Below are 17,331 nucleotides of genomic sequence, written 5' to 3' on the forward strand. Positions count from 1 at the left end.
CAGACAGAGGAGTAGTGATATCTTACAAGGGGCTTTACAAGAAAATTTTGCTTGTAATACTCCACCTACTACATCACCCACAGTGCTGAATCACAGTGCAGGTTTTTTAAACAATAACAGTACAAGGCTCTTGATTTTCTTCCTTCCAGGGAAGGTGCTGCTTTGTCAAAGATCACTCCATAATTTTTGATGCTTTTTCTCCTTTTACTTTGTAGGGAGAAATAGGCTTCCCTGGTATGCTGGGACAAAAAGTAAGTAGGCATGATGTATTGGGGAGTTGTGTTAAGTAGTGGCATAGGGTCAATGAATGGCTGCCGGGACATCCTGGAAAGTTTAAAGCATTGAAGGTTTTGCTTGACTCAATGACCAATGCTTTTGGATTTGATCAAATTCTTCATGTTTTTTATCTTAGGAGAAAATTCTGAGATGTAGTTGTTTATTCTAGTTTCTCTTTTTTCCCAGAATATTGTTTTAGTCATAATCTTCCTCTCATTTAACATGTTCAAATTCTTGATTATAGATTAATAACTGGCCTAATTGTTTGAGTATTATTCACTTGAAGACCATAAGTATTTCCTTCTTGATACTCTGAATCAAAATAGCACTACTATAAATAGCAGTGGTAATCCTGAACCTTTTTGATATCATCATTGTTCTGTACTTAAAAAACAATCACAATTCAGATTTGTTTTATGGATAGAAATCCTACATGAAGATAATTTTGTCTCTGAAATTAAGATAAGGAAATAATAGTTGCTTCTAAGGAGGCTAGAAGATGAGTGAATTCATGTTCCTTTCCCTGAGTGATTCTATTACACATGGACCTTAAATGCGAAGCAAGATATTGACAAAAGGGTCAGAGAGTTTTGCTAGACTTGATCCCCCCGTGTCTCCGAGCAAGTTTCTGCTTTGCTTCTTCTTTAGGACAGGATTTTTCAGGGAAATATGGGTAAATTGTAAGAGATGTTTTTCACTTCATGGTTGTTTTAAAATATTTCATCATAATGTTGATGTTCTGAGGAACAAATGGTGGTAGCATTACCTAGAGGAATCACATGAACTAGAGAGTAAGGGAGGTATAAACAAGGCAACATAAGTTTCTGTATTTAATGTCCTGTTTCCTTCTTTCTGTACCCACCAAGGGAGAGATGGGCCCGAAGGGACAATCTGGAGTACCAGGACACAGAGGACCTATAGGAAGACCTGGAAAACGAGGCAAACAAGTAGGACCATGGTGTTTCCCCTTCCCATGACTCCTGGCATCTGTGTGGTTGTGGTGTGGGACCATGTGGTCTGTGCTCTCGATACCATATGATTTGTCACACCAGGAGTGGACAGAAGCCCTGAAACATCTCACACGCATGCACAGCCTGTGCAGGAGTTAAAGCCTCAGCTTTAGAGCCAGAGCCTTATCTGCAGCATTCACCTCCCTGGCCACACACCATGGATAAAGCTGTATTTTTTCTGGCTTGGTAATGAACTTGAACATAAGTTGAGCAAATCTCAAACCCTCCCTTTGAATCCTAAGCAACACAGAGCTATGATCCCAGCCCCACCTGATGTGTAGAGAGCTGGCACAAGGTCCAGGTCTCAGTGTGGGACATAGCCCTGTGGGGCCCTACACATCATAAATCCCTAGCCCTGAGCCTAACTTAGGGGGATGGGCTGCTAGATTTACAGGTAGCTTGGTAGGCTGCAACAGCAAATGGGATATATCCAAAATCCAACACATTTCAGCCTGCCCAGGTGCCAACCTCTGCCCCTCACAAAAAGAGGTTCCTGGGACGAGTGAGGGAATGTTTGAAGGAAAACACTGGGTTTCTGGGGCTCTGCTTGAGGGAAGAAATGCTGTGGATGCTACAAAAACCAGCCCCCCTCACCTCAGCTCCAGGCAGACTGACAGCAACTGCACCTTGCAAGGGCCATCCCATTGCCTGCCCATGAATTTTCTCCCTGGATCTCCAGTGCAAAGAGCTGCACTGCTTCTGCTAGCAAAAACATTGCTTGTGTGCACTGGCAGTAACCACCTGTACACTACAAATAGTGTGCTGTAATAGATAAAACTGGTATGTGATCTGTGGCAATGAAAACCACTGGTCTATACATCCAAACCTTGCATTACAGTGTAATACACCCCTTTCTCTAGCACACGCACTAAGTGTGCATCCAGTCTATGTTCAGGCTCTGTTGCAGCTGCCAGGCCAATCTGGAGGATGTTTTTTTGTCCACACCATCCAGTATGGTTGAGTCAGGCACTGCCCAGGCCCAAGCGTTGGTCAACACGGATCAGCTTGCAGAGCCACAAGGACTTGGAGCTGTCTGACACACAGGGCAAAGAACCAAAGCACTAAAACACCCTCTCTGTTTCTCCAATTTCCTCTGTTAACACTAAACCAAGATTGATTTGTTATACTGGATATTTATATGACAGTTCTTACCACACTACTGCATGCCAGGGACAGATGCTTCTGCTCTGGAAAAGGTCAGGAAGACACATAGTGACCTTAAGGAACCACAATCTTGTATGGAAGCCTTTCAGAAATGGGGTGGTTGACAGATTGTCCTTACTTAGGGCTCAAAATAATTATGCTGGCAGAAAAAAAAAAAAAATCAGAGTTTCAGGTGAATTGTAAAGACAAGGAATTGTGTGTAAGTTTGATATCAACTCCTCCACTATAGTATTTCCCAATAAGAAGGTAGCAATATTGATGTAGCTACCTGCTCAAGTCACCAAATGGGCTTATTTGAGAGCACCTCTCCTTGTGTATTTTTTTAAGCAATGATATTGGGAATACAAAGGAGACCAGTTCCTGTTCTCTGAATTCCCACCTGCAGAAACTGTTTATTTCTGCTGATGGTCAGGGAAGGGAACCTGTTCTGGTTACACTGTTTGTTTTAATGTATGTCCGCTCAGATACAGGAACTGTAGACCTTGTACTTAATGGGGTCAACTAAAAGCACTTTATTTGCAGTCTAGTTATGCCCAGCATTGCAAACAGAGGCATACGCTTCCATCACTCTTGCTCTGATGATGTCAGCTAATATCTGAAGCGAAAGAATAGCCAATGTGGGGAAAAGTGAAAGTCGGGTGTTGGGAAGGGAATACTAGGTCACCAAGTAGGGAAGGTATGTGCAATGTAAGTCTGCTAGGTGACGCAGAAGAAATATTTTTTTCTCTCCTTGTTTCATCAGGTTGTAAAAGCTGATGTGTGCTCTTTGCTGATGTTCTTTTTTGGTTGGTTGGTTATTTCATTGTTGTGGTTTGGTTTTTTTTTGTTTGGTTGGTTTTGGTTTTTTTGGGGGTGGTGTGTTCGTTTGGTTTTTTGTGTTTTCGCAAACAGTAAACTGTGCTTGTCTGTCCTGCCAAAGTAATGTGCACAGAATATCTTTGTGTTAGCATAAGGCAAAGATGCAGTGCCTGCAGATTGTCTTGAACTAAGTGCACTTTTTACTTGACCTTAGACATTTTGTCACATTACACGGTGTCTTAATCAAAAAGTGGTGACATAAGGCATGTCATAATTTGAGGCAACAATAGTGTGACTAAAAGAACTATAGTCTGGCCCTAAATTAGGATTTCCAGGCCCAAGGCTAACTACACAACCCCTTCCTTGTGCCCTGTAAGCAATTTCACCATTGATCTTCTGCAGGAAAACCGGGTTTCTCTCTGTAATTGGTGAACTAGCCATTTCCTTTCCTCTTTTTTCTAATCCTTTGAAAAAACTTCAGAGTGGCATTTTAAGGCTGCTGCCCTTAAGTGCTGTAGTTGTCGGGCTGTTTGTTCAGCTGAGAGGATCGTTTCCATCAACATGAGGACGTTTCCTGTTTCTTGATCCTGCTGACATCCCTAGATAAAAGCAGCTAAATTAGGAAGGTGTCACTTCCACTTCCATTCTGAGACACATCTTGATTATCCCACTGGCTTCTTCAGCTCTCCCCTGCCTCTGGAACAGGCTCTCCCCAAAAGGTAGCCACGAGGTGGGAGTCACAAGCCACAGCCTCACTGCCCACAAACTGAGATATACTAAACACTCAAAGCTTTGTAGCTTGGATGTTGACCCTAAGGAGCAAGTTTAGGGTCTCAGTCTTGATAAGGAGGAATGACTTAGGGCTTTAGATAATGTTAGTTCGAATGAAGGGAGAAGAATATAAATATTGCCCATGGGAAATGCTTTTCTGAATGCCATGGGTTCACATGAAAAAAACCAACTCAAAACAAAACAAAATCTAAGGCAAAGATAATTCATATAAATCTTTGCCATTATTATTTAATCTATTTGTCCTAAACAAGAGAGCATTAAGTAATCATTCCTCCAAAGCAGAAGACACGGAAGACAGCTCATTTTCAGGCAGCACATGTCGACTGGAGCTGGCTTGCCTCTGCTGGATTGTTATTGTGTGGGGGAAAGAGATTTCCCACGGATTTCTTGGGGTTACAAAATCCTGGTCTGCTACTTCTGTGTTCAATAAGGCAAGAAGTAATTAGGGATCAGCATCACTGACATTCACATAAATCCTAGGATATTTGGATGGCACAGGGCTTATCTAATAGGATTAAACAAAACAAATATTCAATTAGTTCTTTATGGGCCATGGCAAAATCAACCTTCCTCTGTTGAAATGGTACAAGTGACATTCAAACATATCCATGGGATACAACATATTATACAATGAAAAATTATCTTAGCATATATTACTATATATGCTTTATTACTCTGAAATTAGACAAGCAACAACCCATCTTGAACCCGTGAATGCACATTAACCTGGAATTACACCATCTTCAAGGAACCAATCTCCTTTGTTATTAAAGGAAAGCTTACATACCACTCATCATTTTTGTTATGCTAAATAATGTATGCTGCTACATAAAAATCAAATCAGATATTTAAACTTTAATCTATGTAATACACTTCTGAAATATAAAACTGAGAAATCCAAGCCTTGGAGAGTACATGAGCAGGAAGATAAATATAGTTATTTTTAATAAGTGTCACCATATTAAATTCAAGAGCAAAAATAGGAAGGTGCTGAACAGTTCTAGGGTGAAACTTTCAAATGCCTAAGGGTACAATGCACAAAAAAGCTCACATGAGCCAAATTAGGGCTGATTTTAGAGAATATTAGCCATCGTGTGGTAACTGTGTGTAAACTCATTGCCCATAGGAAAATGTACAGCATTTTGACTGAGTGATAAGGTACCAGAGGGCGACCATTTGTCAGCACGGTGTTGCCACACACTACCTTGCTTGCTTTGTGATGATTTGTTAATGTAACTTTACCCACGGTGAAAGTCAAGGAGACAAAGGAGTCCCGGCACCTAAAATACTTTTGAAAACAGTGTGAGGCTCAAAGTCATTAGTGTGCTTCAGAAAGCCTGCACCCTAAGAAATGTCACTGTAGAAGCCTTTGTATTTTCTCTTTTTTCCCCAGTGTGTATTAGTGCAATAGCTAAGGATTTCCAGGGTCAGCTGCCCCTGACTCCTAGAAAGCTACCAGGGTAAAAAGGCATCGTTAAAAAAAGGCTTTCAAATGATTGAAGTCGGAGCAGGGTGATTCCTGACTCCACACAGAGCAGATCTCTGGGACCTTTCACATTTAGGAGCAAAAGTCCTGTCTGGACATGCTTTTGTGTCTCCATGTAGAAGAGGACAGCACCTCTTCCCCTGGAGTAGTGACTCTGAAGCTCATTTTGCATGCTTCTACTGAAAAATGTCTTGGCTTTCTTCAAAGGGAAGCCAGTGCTGGCTGGAAGAGTTTGTGTGTTATTAATAGTTTAGCAAATAGATTAATGTCTCCTTTCTTCTAGGGACTGAAGGGAGATGTTGGACCTGCAGGTATGATGGGTCCGCCTGGAAGGCCTGGTCCTTCTGGCCAGCCAGGCCCCCCTGGACCTTCAGGATCAGGTGAGTAGGAGGTCAGGTTTAGGAGATCTAAATAGTGTCGCTGCCCCCAGCCCCTCCTGACCCATCACAAAGCCTACACAGACTCCCTGTACAAAAGGTGCTCCAGGGTTTCATTTGCTTCTCCACTGACAGCAAGGAGAGGATTTTTCCTGAAAGCAAATCATGCCATGTTTGTTTGTTACAAGGACTATATACACTTAACCTTAAAGTCTACATTATGGCTTCTGATGTTTCAGATAAAACCAAAAGCATGGCCTGTGTGGTTCCTGTGGGAATTTGGTAAATGGGGATGATGAAAAGTCTTCTGGCAGCCATGGAGGAATTAGTTAATCTCCATCATCAAAGGTCTGCTGCTTCTCCAGATATCTTGGCTTACAGCAAAAGGCTGTGATTTCTAATCAGTCAGGACATACCCATCCTGTGCAGCTCTTTACAAGAAAAACAGATGAGACTCAAATTAGAATGGCATTAAGGAAAGAAGGGAAGAAAAGGGATAGGAATCAGAGGGGAAAAAGGGCAGTGGAGAAAAACTCTAAGTAAGTGGTGGAGATCTATGCTAGCTGCAATTGTGCATGTTGTAGAAATTAGAAGAAAAATCTTGTAACTGATAATTGTACAGTTTCAAAGCTATGAATACACATGAACTCTGGGCAGCTTGTGAGACCAAGCTTAAACATGACCCACAATGTTCAGTGACAGTGAATCCTCAGGTAGGATTTTCTCAACCCAGATATATACCAAATTATCCAAAAAGCAAAACCTATTGGAAACTACTATTGCTTCAACTGGCATGGAGCTGCTTGTATTGAGACCCATCTGTTCAATGTCCTCTTCCATTTTGCTTTCCCATTTTCTTCCCTTACTTACATCAGTGTGCAGGAGGACTCTTTCTGTGGTGGTATGAAAATGGTACATCTGTGAAGCTGGGGGCTGCTTCAAAATATTCACATATCTCATGTCTCCCATTATGAAACTTCTTCATCTTGAGTAAATTAGCTGGAAGTTTTCAGAGGGCAGAATTTCCACCATGCCAATGGGAAGGCAGCCAGGATCTTGAGATTACTTTTTAAAGGCTTTATTCTATCCACAGGAAGCTTATGTGTCAGATTTGTTAATCTTTTCCCTCTGGAATATAAATTTTGTTCCTAAAGGACCTTTCTGTAATGATGTCACCACTTGCAGTGTGAACATGTTGACTCATAGTCTAATTCTGCAGAGTAGCACATCCTTGCCAAAGTTTGAAAGTCAGAAAGTAGTATTTCTTTTAAATTTTATTCATAACGCTTCTGTATTTCTAGTTGGGTTTTCCTGTACAGAAACCTCTGAAACAGTATTGCTCAAGTGTTTTTACAAATGCAGAAGTCCAATGTGTTGTGTATGTATACAGACCTTAATGCTTAGGTGCTGTAAAGTGATCTGTGTCTTCATGTCCTGAATTTCTGTAGCTTCAAACCGGCTGACATTTATTCCAAGCAAATGCTCTCTCTCTGTAACCTTGGTAGGAAAGATTAAAAAGTGATCTGAAATAATATGACTGTGGTACAAACTTCAGCCATTATCCTGAAGTGCTAGAATTAGTGATTCTGGTAATTCCTTCCCTCAGTTCCCAGTGGATTTGGTGGGAGATGTGCATATCAGAAAACTTAGGTAAACACATACATGCTCCTGACCTGTACTTTTTCCACTGAGGCTGCCCTTGTACAACCCGGCATTTTGTTTCCTAGGGCGATTTGCAATAGGACCAAAAGGAGAAAGAGGACTTCCAGGGCCTCCAGGAAGATGTCTCTGCAGACCCCCACAACATGTGAATAACCCTTCATATGAGCAATCTGTGTTTGGACACAGTTATACAAAAGTCCCCGCAGTAAGTAGATTTTCTGGGAGAGAATGTGAGCATTTCTTAAGTACTTTTAATGTAAGAGGTGGTGTACACACTAATATTTCAGATTCAAGAAGGAAGATGTCTGAATGTGGGCAATGTGTCATATCTAGTATGCAGAACCTCTGAGAGCCAGTTGATGCAAAAGAGTTTGGTCTTGTAACCAGTCTGATGGTTGTGTGATTGAGGTGCTGAAATGCAGCTGTTTCAAACTATCAGTGATGTAGCATGTGTTTAGATACCTTTTTTCAAGCCTGAGGATGCTCTCTTCCATCTCCTACTGTATATGTGTAATCTGTTATTTCTACTTCAGTAAACTGAAATATATTTCGGATTATTCAGTGAAGTAAGCTTCTCTTTCTTGCTTATTTTTTAGATCTTCTGAAAAGACAGTGATTTCAGAATTGAATATTGGGGTCAAGTATTTCACATACACGATAGGATTTCTCCCAAAGCACAGACCCTCTACCAAAAAGGAGCATCCACAAACCATGAGAGTCAAAGTTCTGAGCTTCTATTTGTAGACGTGAAATTTATATAGATAATTTCAATCTCTAGCCTTCTTGAAAACATTTTTACGAGCAAATTGGACAAGGTACTTTAAAGGACAAGTCATTGGGGAAAAGTGACCTAGCAATCTTTCATCTCTGATTTCTTAGGGCTTTGTAAATACCATTTCTGTACTTTTCCTTCTGCTGGTCCCTGCCTTATTACTCTGTGCATGATATCACTTAATCGGCAATGAAAATGCTACCTTGCTGCTGTGTACCAGCATTAGCCAGGCCACTCCACTCATGCAAGTGGATTTTGCACAGTGTCTGGTCGTCTCTGAATGACAATAAGCAGCGATTAGCTTTGTTAACTTTCCCATCTGTCACATTGTCAGAAAGCTGTTACAGAGTGTGAAAGGGACATACTCACAACACTGTGGGTTAAACTGGGTCATTAAACTCAATCTTTTGCATGAGTGTGCTGCAAGTCTTGTCAGCTGCTCACTCATCCCCCTCTGTGCTGTATTACAAAAAAGCACCATTATTTTTAAAATATTGATGAGAGAAGAAAGTACATGAAGTAAAGGTACATATAACATTGTGTTGGACATGACTGCAAAAAGCTATCACCTACTTCATGGCATGGAGAGCTCATAGGTTAAGGTGTACAACTTGCAATCTTCTCTGTAGGTTTTACAACCCTCCTTTTCCATTTGGCACAGTTTTATATTAGATCTTAAAAGATGGTAATGAGAATGTAATTACCTAAAGCATAAGTACCCTACACTATCGCTATGAACCCTCATTTGATGATGATCAAATGCCATCTCATTCTCAGAAATGTGGGATGTTGAAGAGTCAAGGCTCAGCTCTGGAAAGTGCAGCACTCGCAGAGCAGCGCTCCCCCTTTGCCTGCGCCATTTGTTTTACTCCCTTGAGTGCCAAGAGCAGGAGCTTAAACACCGCTATTATTTATTCTGTTCAGATCCCTGTGCAGCAGCTTGGAAGCCTGCCTTGTGCTACTTGAAAACTGCTGTCAGGGTTTCTTTACCTGCACATGGAAAAGCAGCATCCTTCGGCAGCATGTCCCCACAACCATCACCCACCCACCCCTCAACTCCTCTAGTGCCAGCGCTGGAAACAAAGCACTGTTTTCCTGTCACTGGCTATGATTAATTTCATTTTTAAGAAAAATCTTTTGCAATTTCAAAGGCCAGTATCTGTAAAAGAGAGTTTCAGAGAGAACAGATCAGCTATTGATTTCAAGAGAAATTAGAGCTCTGGGGTTGGGACTTGAGCTCCTGAACAATTACAGAATTGGTTCTTTGCTGGCTTTCTGTTTCTTTGCTTTCTTTTATTCAAGGTGAAGGAATTTTTATTCAATGCCTCTGTAATGAAATTGGCTTTTGTCAAGGGCTATGGGAATATTCTGCTATGTAAAAATTTCAGGGTCATTTGTTTTAAAAAGAGCCAATTTTGTTTATGCCAGTGAGAATCAGGCTCTGCCTTAAATCTATTTTGCTCAGAAGCACTCCATTTACTTTTTCTTAATTTAAAAATGGTTTGATTGCTGCTAAAATTAATTTGATTAAGCTCCTGAAGGAAGAGAGTGTTTCTTAATGCCCCTTACAGCCAGTTTCAGTGACTGAGACATTTAAAAAATTGGAAAGAGCAGCTCGTCCTCATTTTTCCATTTTGAACTAATTTTTTCCTGTTTACTTGAAGACTTGGCTTTAGACTAAGATATATGCATAGGAAAAAAAGTGCATTTCAATGCAAATTAAATATAAACAAAGAATAAAGTAGTAATAGATAAATGGGCATTGCATTGAGCAATGCATTATTTGTTCTGTAGCCACGAGCATGCCTAAAAAATTATAGACAAACCTAAGAAAGGCACTTTTGCCCATATAGATTTTGCAATTGTTCCAGCATCTAACCATCTGAGCATCTGATTGTTTTTCTCAGCAATGACTGGGCAGGTATTTCATGCTCACTACCTGTGGATGTGCATTTTGAAACAGAGGCCGTTTGTGCCACAGGTAGATACTCAGGAAAGACCATTCTCCTTTGGAAACTCGTGTCTCTTCTCACCAGTCACAAAGGAGCCTCTTATGGTCTGGCAGTCCATGTGTTTAAGTTCTCACACCATTCTGTTTCTGAAAACAACCAAACCATTTTTCTGTGTCATTATTTACCTATTTGCAGATACATATGTCTGCAAAACTCGATTCTGTGACAATCCAAAACACTTCTTGAGAAGGTTACCAATCACCTCTTTTTCTGTGCCCCAGATTTTTGTGGTGAATAATCAAGAAGAACTGGACCGGTTAAACACAGAAAATGCCTTAGCTTTTAGAAGAGATCAGAGATCTTTGTATTTCAAGGATACCTTTGGATGGCTCCCAGTCCAGGTGAAAATATGACTGTGGTCTCAGAAAATTCGTGAGTGTATGTTTCATGTTCAAATACAGAACATACTTCTGCACTTAAAGTGTCATACAGAATCAATGAAGCCAATGGAGAAAAAAACCTCATTTTTGAGCACTCCCACAACTGTACATAATTCTGTGATTTTTGTTCACAGGAGTGTTAATCACTGATGCATTAACTGATCAGTGCTGCAGGTTTTGCTAAGCTCCCTGTGAACCAGGGTCAACTGGTGAACAAACTGGGGCTGAGTTTGGGGAATTAGATTAGTAAAGAACATTTTTGTTTAATATAAGAATAAGGTGAAACTCACCAGGGTACAAAGTTGTGGAAAACACAAACCCCACAAAATAAAACCTTGTATTTCCTCATTGCTTCAAGGAGCTAAGCTGAGTCCTGCTTGGAAAGAAATTCTTTACAGCGAGAGTGGTCAGGCATTGGAACGGCCTGCCCAGGGAGGTGGTGGACTCACCACCCCTGGAGGTTTTTAAACTGAGATTGGACATGGCACTTAGTGTCATGATCTAGTAAATGGACTGAAGTTGGGTCAAGGGTTGGACTTGATGATCTCTGAGGTCTTTTCCAACCCAGTCGATTCTGTGATTCTGTGTGATTCTGTGAAATCATCAGCAGCACCCTTTGTGTGTCCACTGAATCAGATTTTGTATAAACCCTGTGAACCACCAAACAATGGGATGTGAAAACTTGGTTGTGGGACCTGCCTCCCACAGCCCTTCACCTCTGCTTGCTGTCCAGGCTGCTTGTGGGCTGGTCAGTAACCGCTGGGTGTTTCTTTGCCCAGCTCAACCCTTTCTACCCGGTGGATTATCGCTTCGAGGACAGCGGTACCTGTGGAGATGGGATCGTGCAGGATGGGGAAGAGTGCGACGATGGCAATGCCGTGGTGACTGACAGCTGTATAAGTAAGTTACAGTGCGTCAAGCGCAACCTCCTTCTGCCATTAGTTATGCATTAGTTATTTTCACGGGTTGCACTGCTGTGTAAATCACACAGATGTTTCACTCAGGGGAGCTTGTGTGGTTTGCGACTTGAGTGCAGACATGGGGATCCCAAAACAGGTTGTCCCTAAGATGGCGTTCTTTAACAGATGTGCATGCAAATGAGCCAAATTCTGCACACAGAGAAGAGCTATTGATTTTATTACAGAGTTGTACAAGTCTGGATGCTAGATCAAACTAGCAGACTGGCAATACAAAAGTCTCAGTCATTTATACAAAATCTTATCACTATATACACAACCTCAGGGCAGCCCTGTAGGGCTGATTGGTTACAACATTTGCATACAAATTAAATAACACTGTTCTTACTGTGCATGCTCAGTGAGTAGGGGGTCCTCTTCTGGAGGCGGATAGCCTTCAAAAAGGAGGTGTGCTTTTGTGTTAACATGAGATTATAGTGAGCAAAGTTTAGTTTAGGTTAAGCATGTCCACAAAAATTAGCAATAATCACTAGATACTCAATCAGCTGTCCATGGTTGACTTCTCAATTCCAGAATAGGCTTTGATTTACAATTAACAGTTAATCGGTGCTAAACATCTCATTTATTATTTGTATGAAGGTTAACCTATGCTAGGCAGTTCATCTATTATTAGTCCAATATTAACTTACTTAGTAAGCCTCATGGTCAGGTCTTTTGACCTATCCAGAAACAGGGAGAGGGAGGCAAAATATGTGAAAACTGAGGTCCTTGGTGCATGTGGATGTCACACAGCAGTACAAGATGGAGGTGATGCCAAGTAACCTCATTGAGGACTGCGTACCTCACCAAGCAGGGGTGTTTGCAGTCAGAGCAAAACCACTGCATTTCAAGGGCCGAATTCAGCAGCTAGTTTATATGCACACCCTCTGCAGGGGGTGCCAGCATTCTGGCCAAAAGATGTAGCTTACATTTGTGGTGCACCGCAAAACCCCTTAGGATTGACACTGAAGCTGGCTGTTTCTAATAGTAAGCTAGATCCTGGGTCCAGTAAAATCACTTTGGATTTTGTTATTCACTTGCATAGGGAATGTGTCAGCCCACTTCTTTCACTGTTAGGTTTATACAACAATCGATTCCTCTCTGGTCATCCTTCCTTTCTTTTTCGTGGCTGTGAATAGCAAAGAGCTTTTAAGCATAGAAGCATCTGTGACAACCTTCACTCCGGCCTTTTCGTTACTTTTACAGCTTGATTCCTTCCCCAGAGCACAGGACTCCGCACCATCTACAGCTGACACACAGCAGGGTTGGTATTCTGGCAGTTCTAGCAAAGGATGTTTCTTCACATTTCAGAACAGGTATCAGCCAACACTGAAAGATGCAATTTTTCATTTATAGAGCTCTCAATTTTTTAAGCCTGACTTTGAAAATGAGGTGTATGCAGCCATGCTCTATGTGAATTTGTCCCTCCATCTGTTCATCACCACCCTTTCTCTCATAACCTAGGAATCGCAGCCAACTCCTCAATGACAACAGGAAAGAGATTTCAAATGCAGTTCAGCTGATATAGACACACATATAAATGTCCCTCTAAGCTTGCCTAGCTGCAGAATAATCCAGTGAGAGAGCATGAGCTTTCCAGGCTCCAAGCATGAGAAAATGATTCAATTAGAATTTGCAATCAGCCATGGGGAACAAGCATGCAGGAAAATACTGTTCATTATTTCTAGTGCCTGCAAAATTATACACGGTGTGTCTGGAGGCACATCATGTTACCTTGTGCTATACACTGGGCAAAGCTTCAGGTCGGTTGAAACCTTACAATATGAAGATTTCTGACACTGATGTGATCTGAAGAGTTATCATCGAGTTACTTGAAATGACCGCATTGTCATTGCTCTGATCTCGTGACTGAACCAGAAGAAAAAACGTTAACCAAATGTTAAGTGGATTTAATTGTAAAATAGGCTTGTTGTTTTTAGAAGCAGCAATTTCTAACAAACAGATCCTTGGTGCAATTAATGAGTGATTTCTGTTTGTAAATAACCCACTTTAATTCTTACAAACTCCTCATTCTTGAGAGTCCTTCTAGTCCATTGCTTAATAGTGTCTCTGAGAAGATCTCAAAATCATTTTAGCTAAATCAGTTTGTTAAAACTATACTCATAGTCAAGAAGCTGAAGATGTTAAAAGCAAAGTCAAGTTGCTAAAATAGAAAAAAAACTCCAACACAAATTACTTCAGCCTACATGCCATCCACCAAGAAAAATTGTTGCAAGGCCCACTCATGCTTAAGGCAGTAGGAATCAGCATTTGGAAAAACATCTTTTTGGCAATCAGTACTTTTTTTTTTTAATAGACAGGCTATATATCTGCATAATTGTATTAATACGTGGGAACTTGCAGTAGACACACGTAGATACTGTACAATTCTGGGTAAATGTCTAGGTTGAGATTTTCAAACTACTTAATGACCTCAGGGTGGGTTTTTTTGAAATTGTGGCCTCCCCAGATAAGTTTATGCTTCCTTTAATTTCTTTCTGGCAGTAATTATCCATGGTAATAATAGCTCTTAGAATAAATGCTCTTGCAATGAGTGTTTCTGTAGTAATTGCTTTTAGTAGCTATACATTCTTGCCCTTGGTCATTGAAATTAGGCTAAAAAAAAGGCATATTATTTGTAGTGAAGAATATTGCTCCTCCTAAGACAGTCCTTACAGGGTGCTCTCCCCAAAATGCCTTATTTTATACTTTAACCTTAAAAATCTAGTTCCACTTACCTCACCTGCGTCTTTTACATGTCCAGTGCCTTGAAGGTATTTCTTTCTGTATTTTTCTCTAGGATGCCGTCGTGCTTACTGCGGGGATGGCTACAGACATGAGGGGGTTGAAGACTGCGATGGGAAGGATTTTGGATATTTGACATGTAAAACATATCTCCCTGGGTATGTATGAGCTGTCTTCACTTTGTTTTGGGGTGGTGAGTGTTTTTGTTTGGTTTGTGTTTTTCTTTTTTTTTTTTTAATATATCATTTTTGTGGTGTTTAGTTGGTTTGGTCTGGTTCGGTTTTCTTTTTTCTCTTTGCCAGCTTTAAAAGAGAAAAGTGTTACCCACTTAAGCCTTGTTCCACTGGGACCCCTGCAGGTAGTGTGGGAGAAAGAGTTTATCAGATTATTTCTGCACATCATCGACTTGGAAGGCTAGATTTCATCTCTCAGTAATAAGCACATGCCTCTGACTGTACAAAAATGAATGAAGGTCACATAGCCATATGTTTGCCCATTGCTTGCAAATATTTCCTCATTTGGTCACATTATCGTTGCATTAATGTTCACCCATAACACGGTAAGAGTAGAAACAACCATGAGACAGAAGTGATCACAGGAAAGGAAAAAAAAGGAAGGAGAAAAAAGAAAAATGCAAAAACCAAACCCCAATCTCCAGCTGACCTCCTGTTGCCCTTACCACTAATGGGTACTCTGGGGGTATCTTTATTTCTGAATCAACCAGTCCTCTCCCAGCCTTTCCAAAGCCCAGGAAGTTCACTCAACAGCAGCTGCAAATCCATGCATCTGCTCAGCAATGTCCTTCAATTCAAACATCTGCTTATTGTTGACTTGCCTTCTCTGCCTTTGTTTAAGCAGCTTCCTCTGGTCAGCATTCTGCCTCCAACAGCAGCACTTCTATTTAGCTGTCAGGTATCGTTACTGGCTAACAGGAAACATTTAATTTGCAAATGAAATTATGCGCAGAGCCCTCATCATTCATGGAAGAATAATGTGCTAATTGGCAGGAATCAGAAACCACAGGACGCCTTTGTAAATCAGGTGCTGTGCTAATCCTTGCACTGCAATTGTTGGAGCACTCCTAGTGTAAGAGATTACTAAAACCGAGACCAGCAAACCTGACAGCCCAAAACATTTTGCAGAGAACTCATCTTCAGACAGTGCGGAGCTGTTTTCTACTGTGAAAACTCTTCCCTTCTAAGAGTCTGAATTTTGGTGCCAAAACCAGCACTGCAGCAGCTTGAGAAATTTTTACAAATTTCATTTCCCATGTCTGATCAAGTTGTGAAGAGCAACTGCTATCCTTCATTTTTGTGCGTGCAGTCTGCAAATTATCTGCTAAACTAAAGAAAAAGCTGTGAATCATGAGTAAATTGGGATAAATATGTGAGCAGGGCACTCCCATGCGAGTTTTACCCCAAAGCACCTTTTCCTCCTGCTGCAACTGATTTTCCCATTTTCTACTCTTACCAGCCCCCAAATCCTCACATTTCACACATGTTCACTTCAGATTTCATGTTGTTTTTCTGAGAATATGGGTTATCCCAGGACATACTTTCAAGGACCTGCTTAATGGCTGCTTAATCTGCAATTTTTGGATTGTTTGATGGGTGAGTTGTTCACTTAGACATATGCTAGCAATAAAACTGCATCAAAATGCTTATTTTATTAACATCTCTGGTCAGATCTTCAGTAGATAGAGTCACTGCAGCTCAGTTTAAACCAGTAGAAAGAAAAAAAATCACTGTTTTTCTTCATTTTGTAAGGAACCTTTGATTTACTTTTTTAATTATTATTTCCAAGGTGGGTATGTGTCACTATCATTGTTTCAAGTATATGAAAAATAAGTTAAAGGACAGGTACAGTCATGCCTTCTGGAGCTATTGGAAGTAACTGGAAAAACACTTAACTCAGAGCCTCAGATATTCCCTTACATAGTTCCCCTGGGTGAGTGCCAAAGCCTTCCCTGCACCCATCTCTGCATAACACTTCTGACTGCCAATAGGGATTTTGGTTTTTTTAATTGGCATTACTGGGAATTAAGTCTTCACTCACAGTTTCTCTTGAACTCTTATTTTACTGACAAAGGGGAGCACAGTGGAGCACTGATGGAAATTGCACTCTTATTTCGGTTCCCATATATTGCTGCACATGGCATCTTCCAATGTTCTTCACTCCTACAGAGAGTTATATCCAGAAACCATACAATGTAACCTATAGCATGCTTTGAAACTGAGATACTCTCTTTTATTTTAGGTCTTACGGAAAATTGCGATGCACTTCTTACTGCTACATTGACTCTACACAGTGTCGATACTTCACATGAGGGGAGCAGAGGTGGGCGGCATCCCACTCGTAGTGGGGTGCTAGGTGCTATGCTATCATCTATCCGAGAAGGACTGGGACAAAAAATACCACCCACCTCTGTGTGAAAACAAAGAGACGTCATGCTGCTGATGGCCATTTTGAGGTGTTTTTCTTTTTTTTTTTTTTTTTTAATTAAGTCGAATTGGGAAAATAAAGGACCACTGCATCCTGTCTTAATAGAGAAATGTCAAACAGTATTTGCCAGTAAGACTTTCATATGGCTGTGGGTGGCAACTTGCTCTCCAGCACAAATGCAATGTAAAGCTGCCGGAAACTGTATTTCACTAGCCAGGAGTATCGTGTAACAATTACCTCGACTTAGCACTGTTAAACCTACATGTAAACTCTTCAGGGTTTTCGTCTTTAACCTTCTCAGCATAAACATGAAGCGTATCTTCCATGTGAAGTTTATAGAGACTTTTTCTTTTATTACATTGTGAACTTTACAAGTGGTGTATCCACATGAGTGATGACTTCAGTGACATTAAGGTTAATGGTACATCTTCATGGGTCGAAGGAGCAGAGGCCCTTCAG

The 17,331-nt window shown here is 40.9% G+C and overlaps 1 protein-coding gene across 1 annotated transcript in view; it reads left to right on the forward strand.

The window, feature by feature from the left end:
* COLQ (collagen like tail subunit of asymmetric acetylcholinesterase) overlaps window positions 1-17,238 on the forward strand; it is a gene marked incomplete at its 5' end in the record, with an annotated part of 41,593 nt that extends 24,355 nt beyond the window's left edge. Inside the window, 8 exons of the mRNA XM_080339585.1 lie at window positions 216-251; window positions 1,143-1,223; window positions 5,810-5,906; window positions 7,631-7,770; window positions 10,571-10,690; window positions 11,509-11,629; window positions 14,486-14,588; window positions 16,687-17,238. Coding sequence (XP_080195711.1) covers window positions 216-251; window positions 1,143-1,223; window positions 5,810-5,906; window positions 7,631-7,770; window positions 10,571-10,690; window positions 11,509-11,629; window positions 14,486-14,588; window positions 16,687-16,756 — 768 coding nt within the window. The 3' untranslated portion in view covers window positions 16,757-17,238. The remainder of the gene's footprint in view (window positions 1-215; window positions 252-1,142; window positions 1,224-5,809; window positions 5,907-7,630; window positions 7,771-10,570; window positions 10,691-11,508; window positions 11,630-14,485; window positions 14,589-16,686) is intronic.
* Window positions 17,239-17,331: the final 93 nt, after the last annotated feature.

The sequence above is a fragment of the Nesoenas mayeri genome (assembly GCF_963082525.1).
Source record: "Nesoenas mayeri genome assembly, chromosome: 2".
Lineage (NCBI taxonomy): Eukaryota > Metazoa > Chordata > Aves > Columbiformes > Columbidae > Nesoenas > Nesoenas mayeri.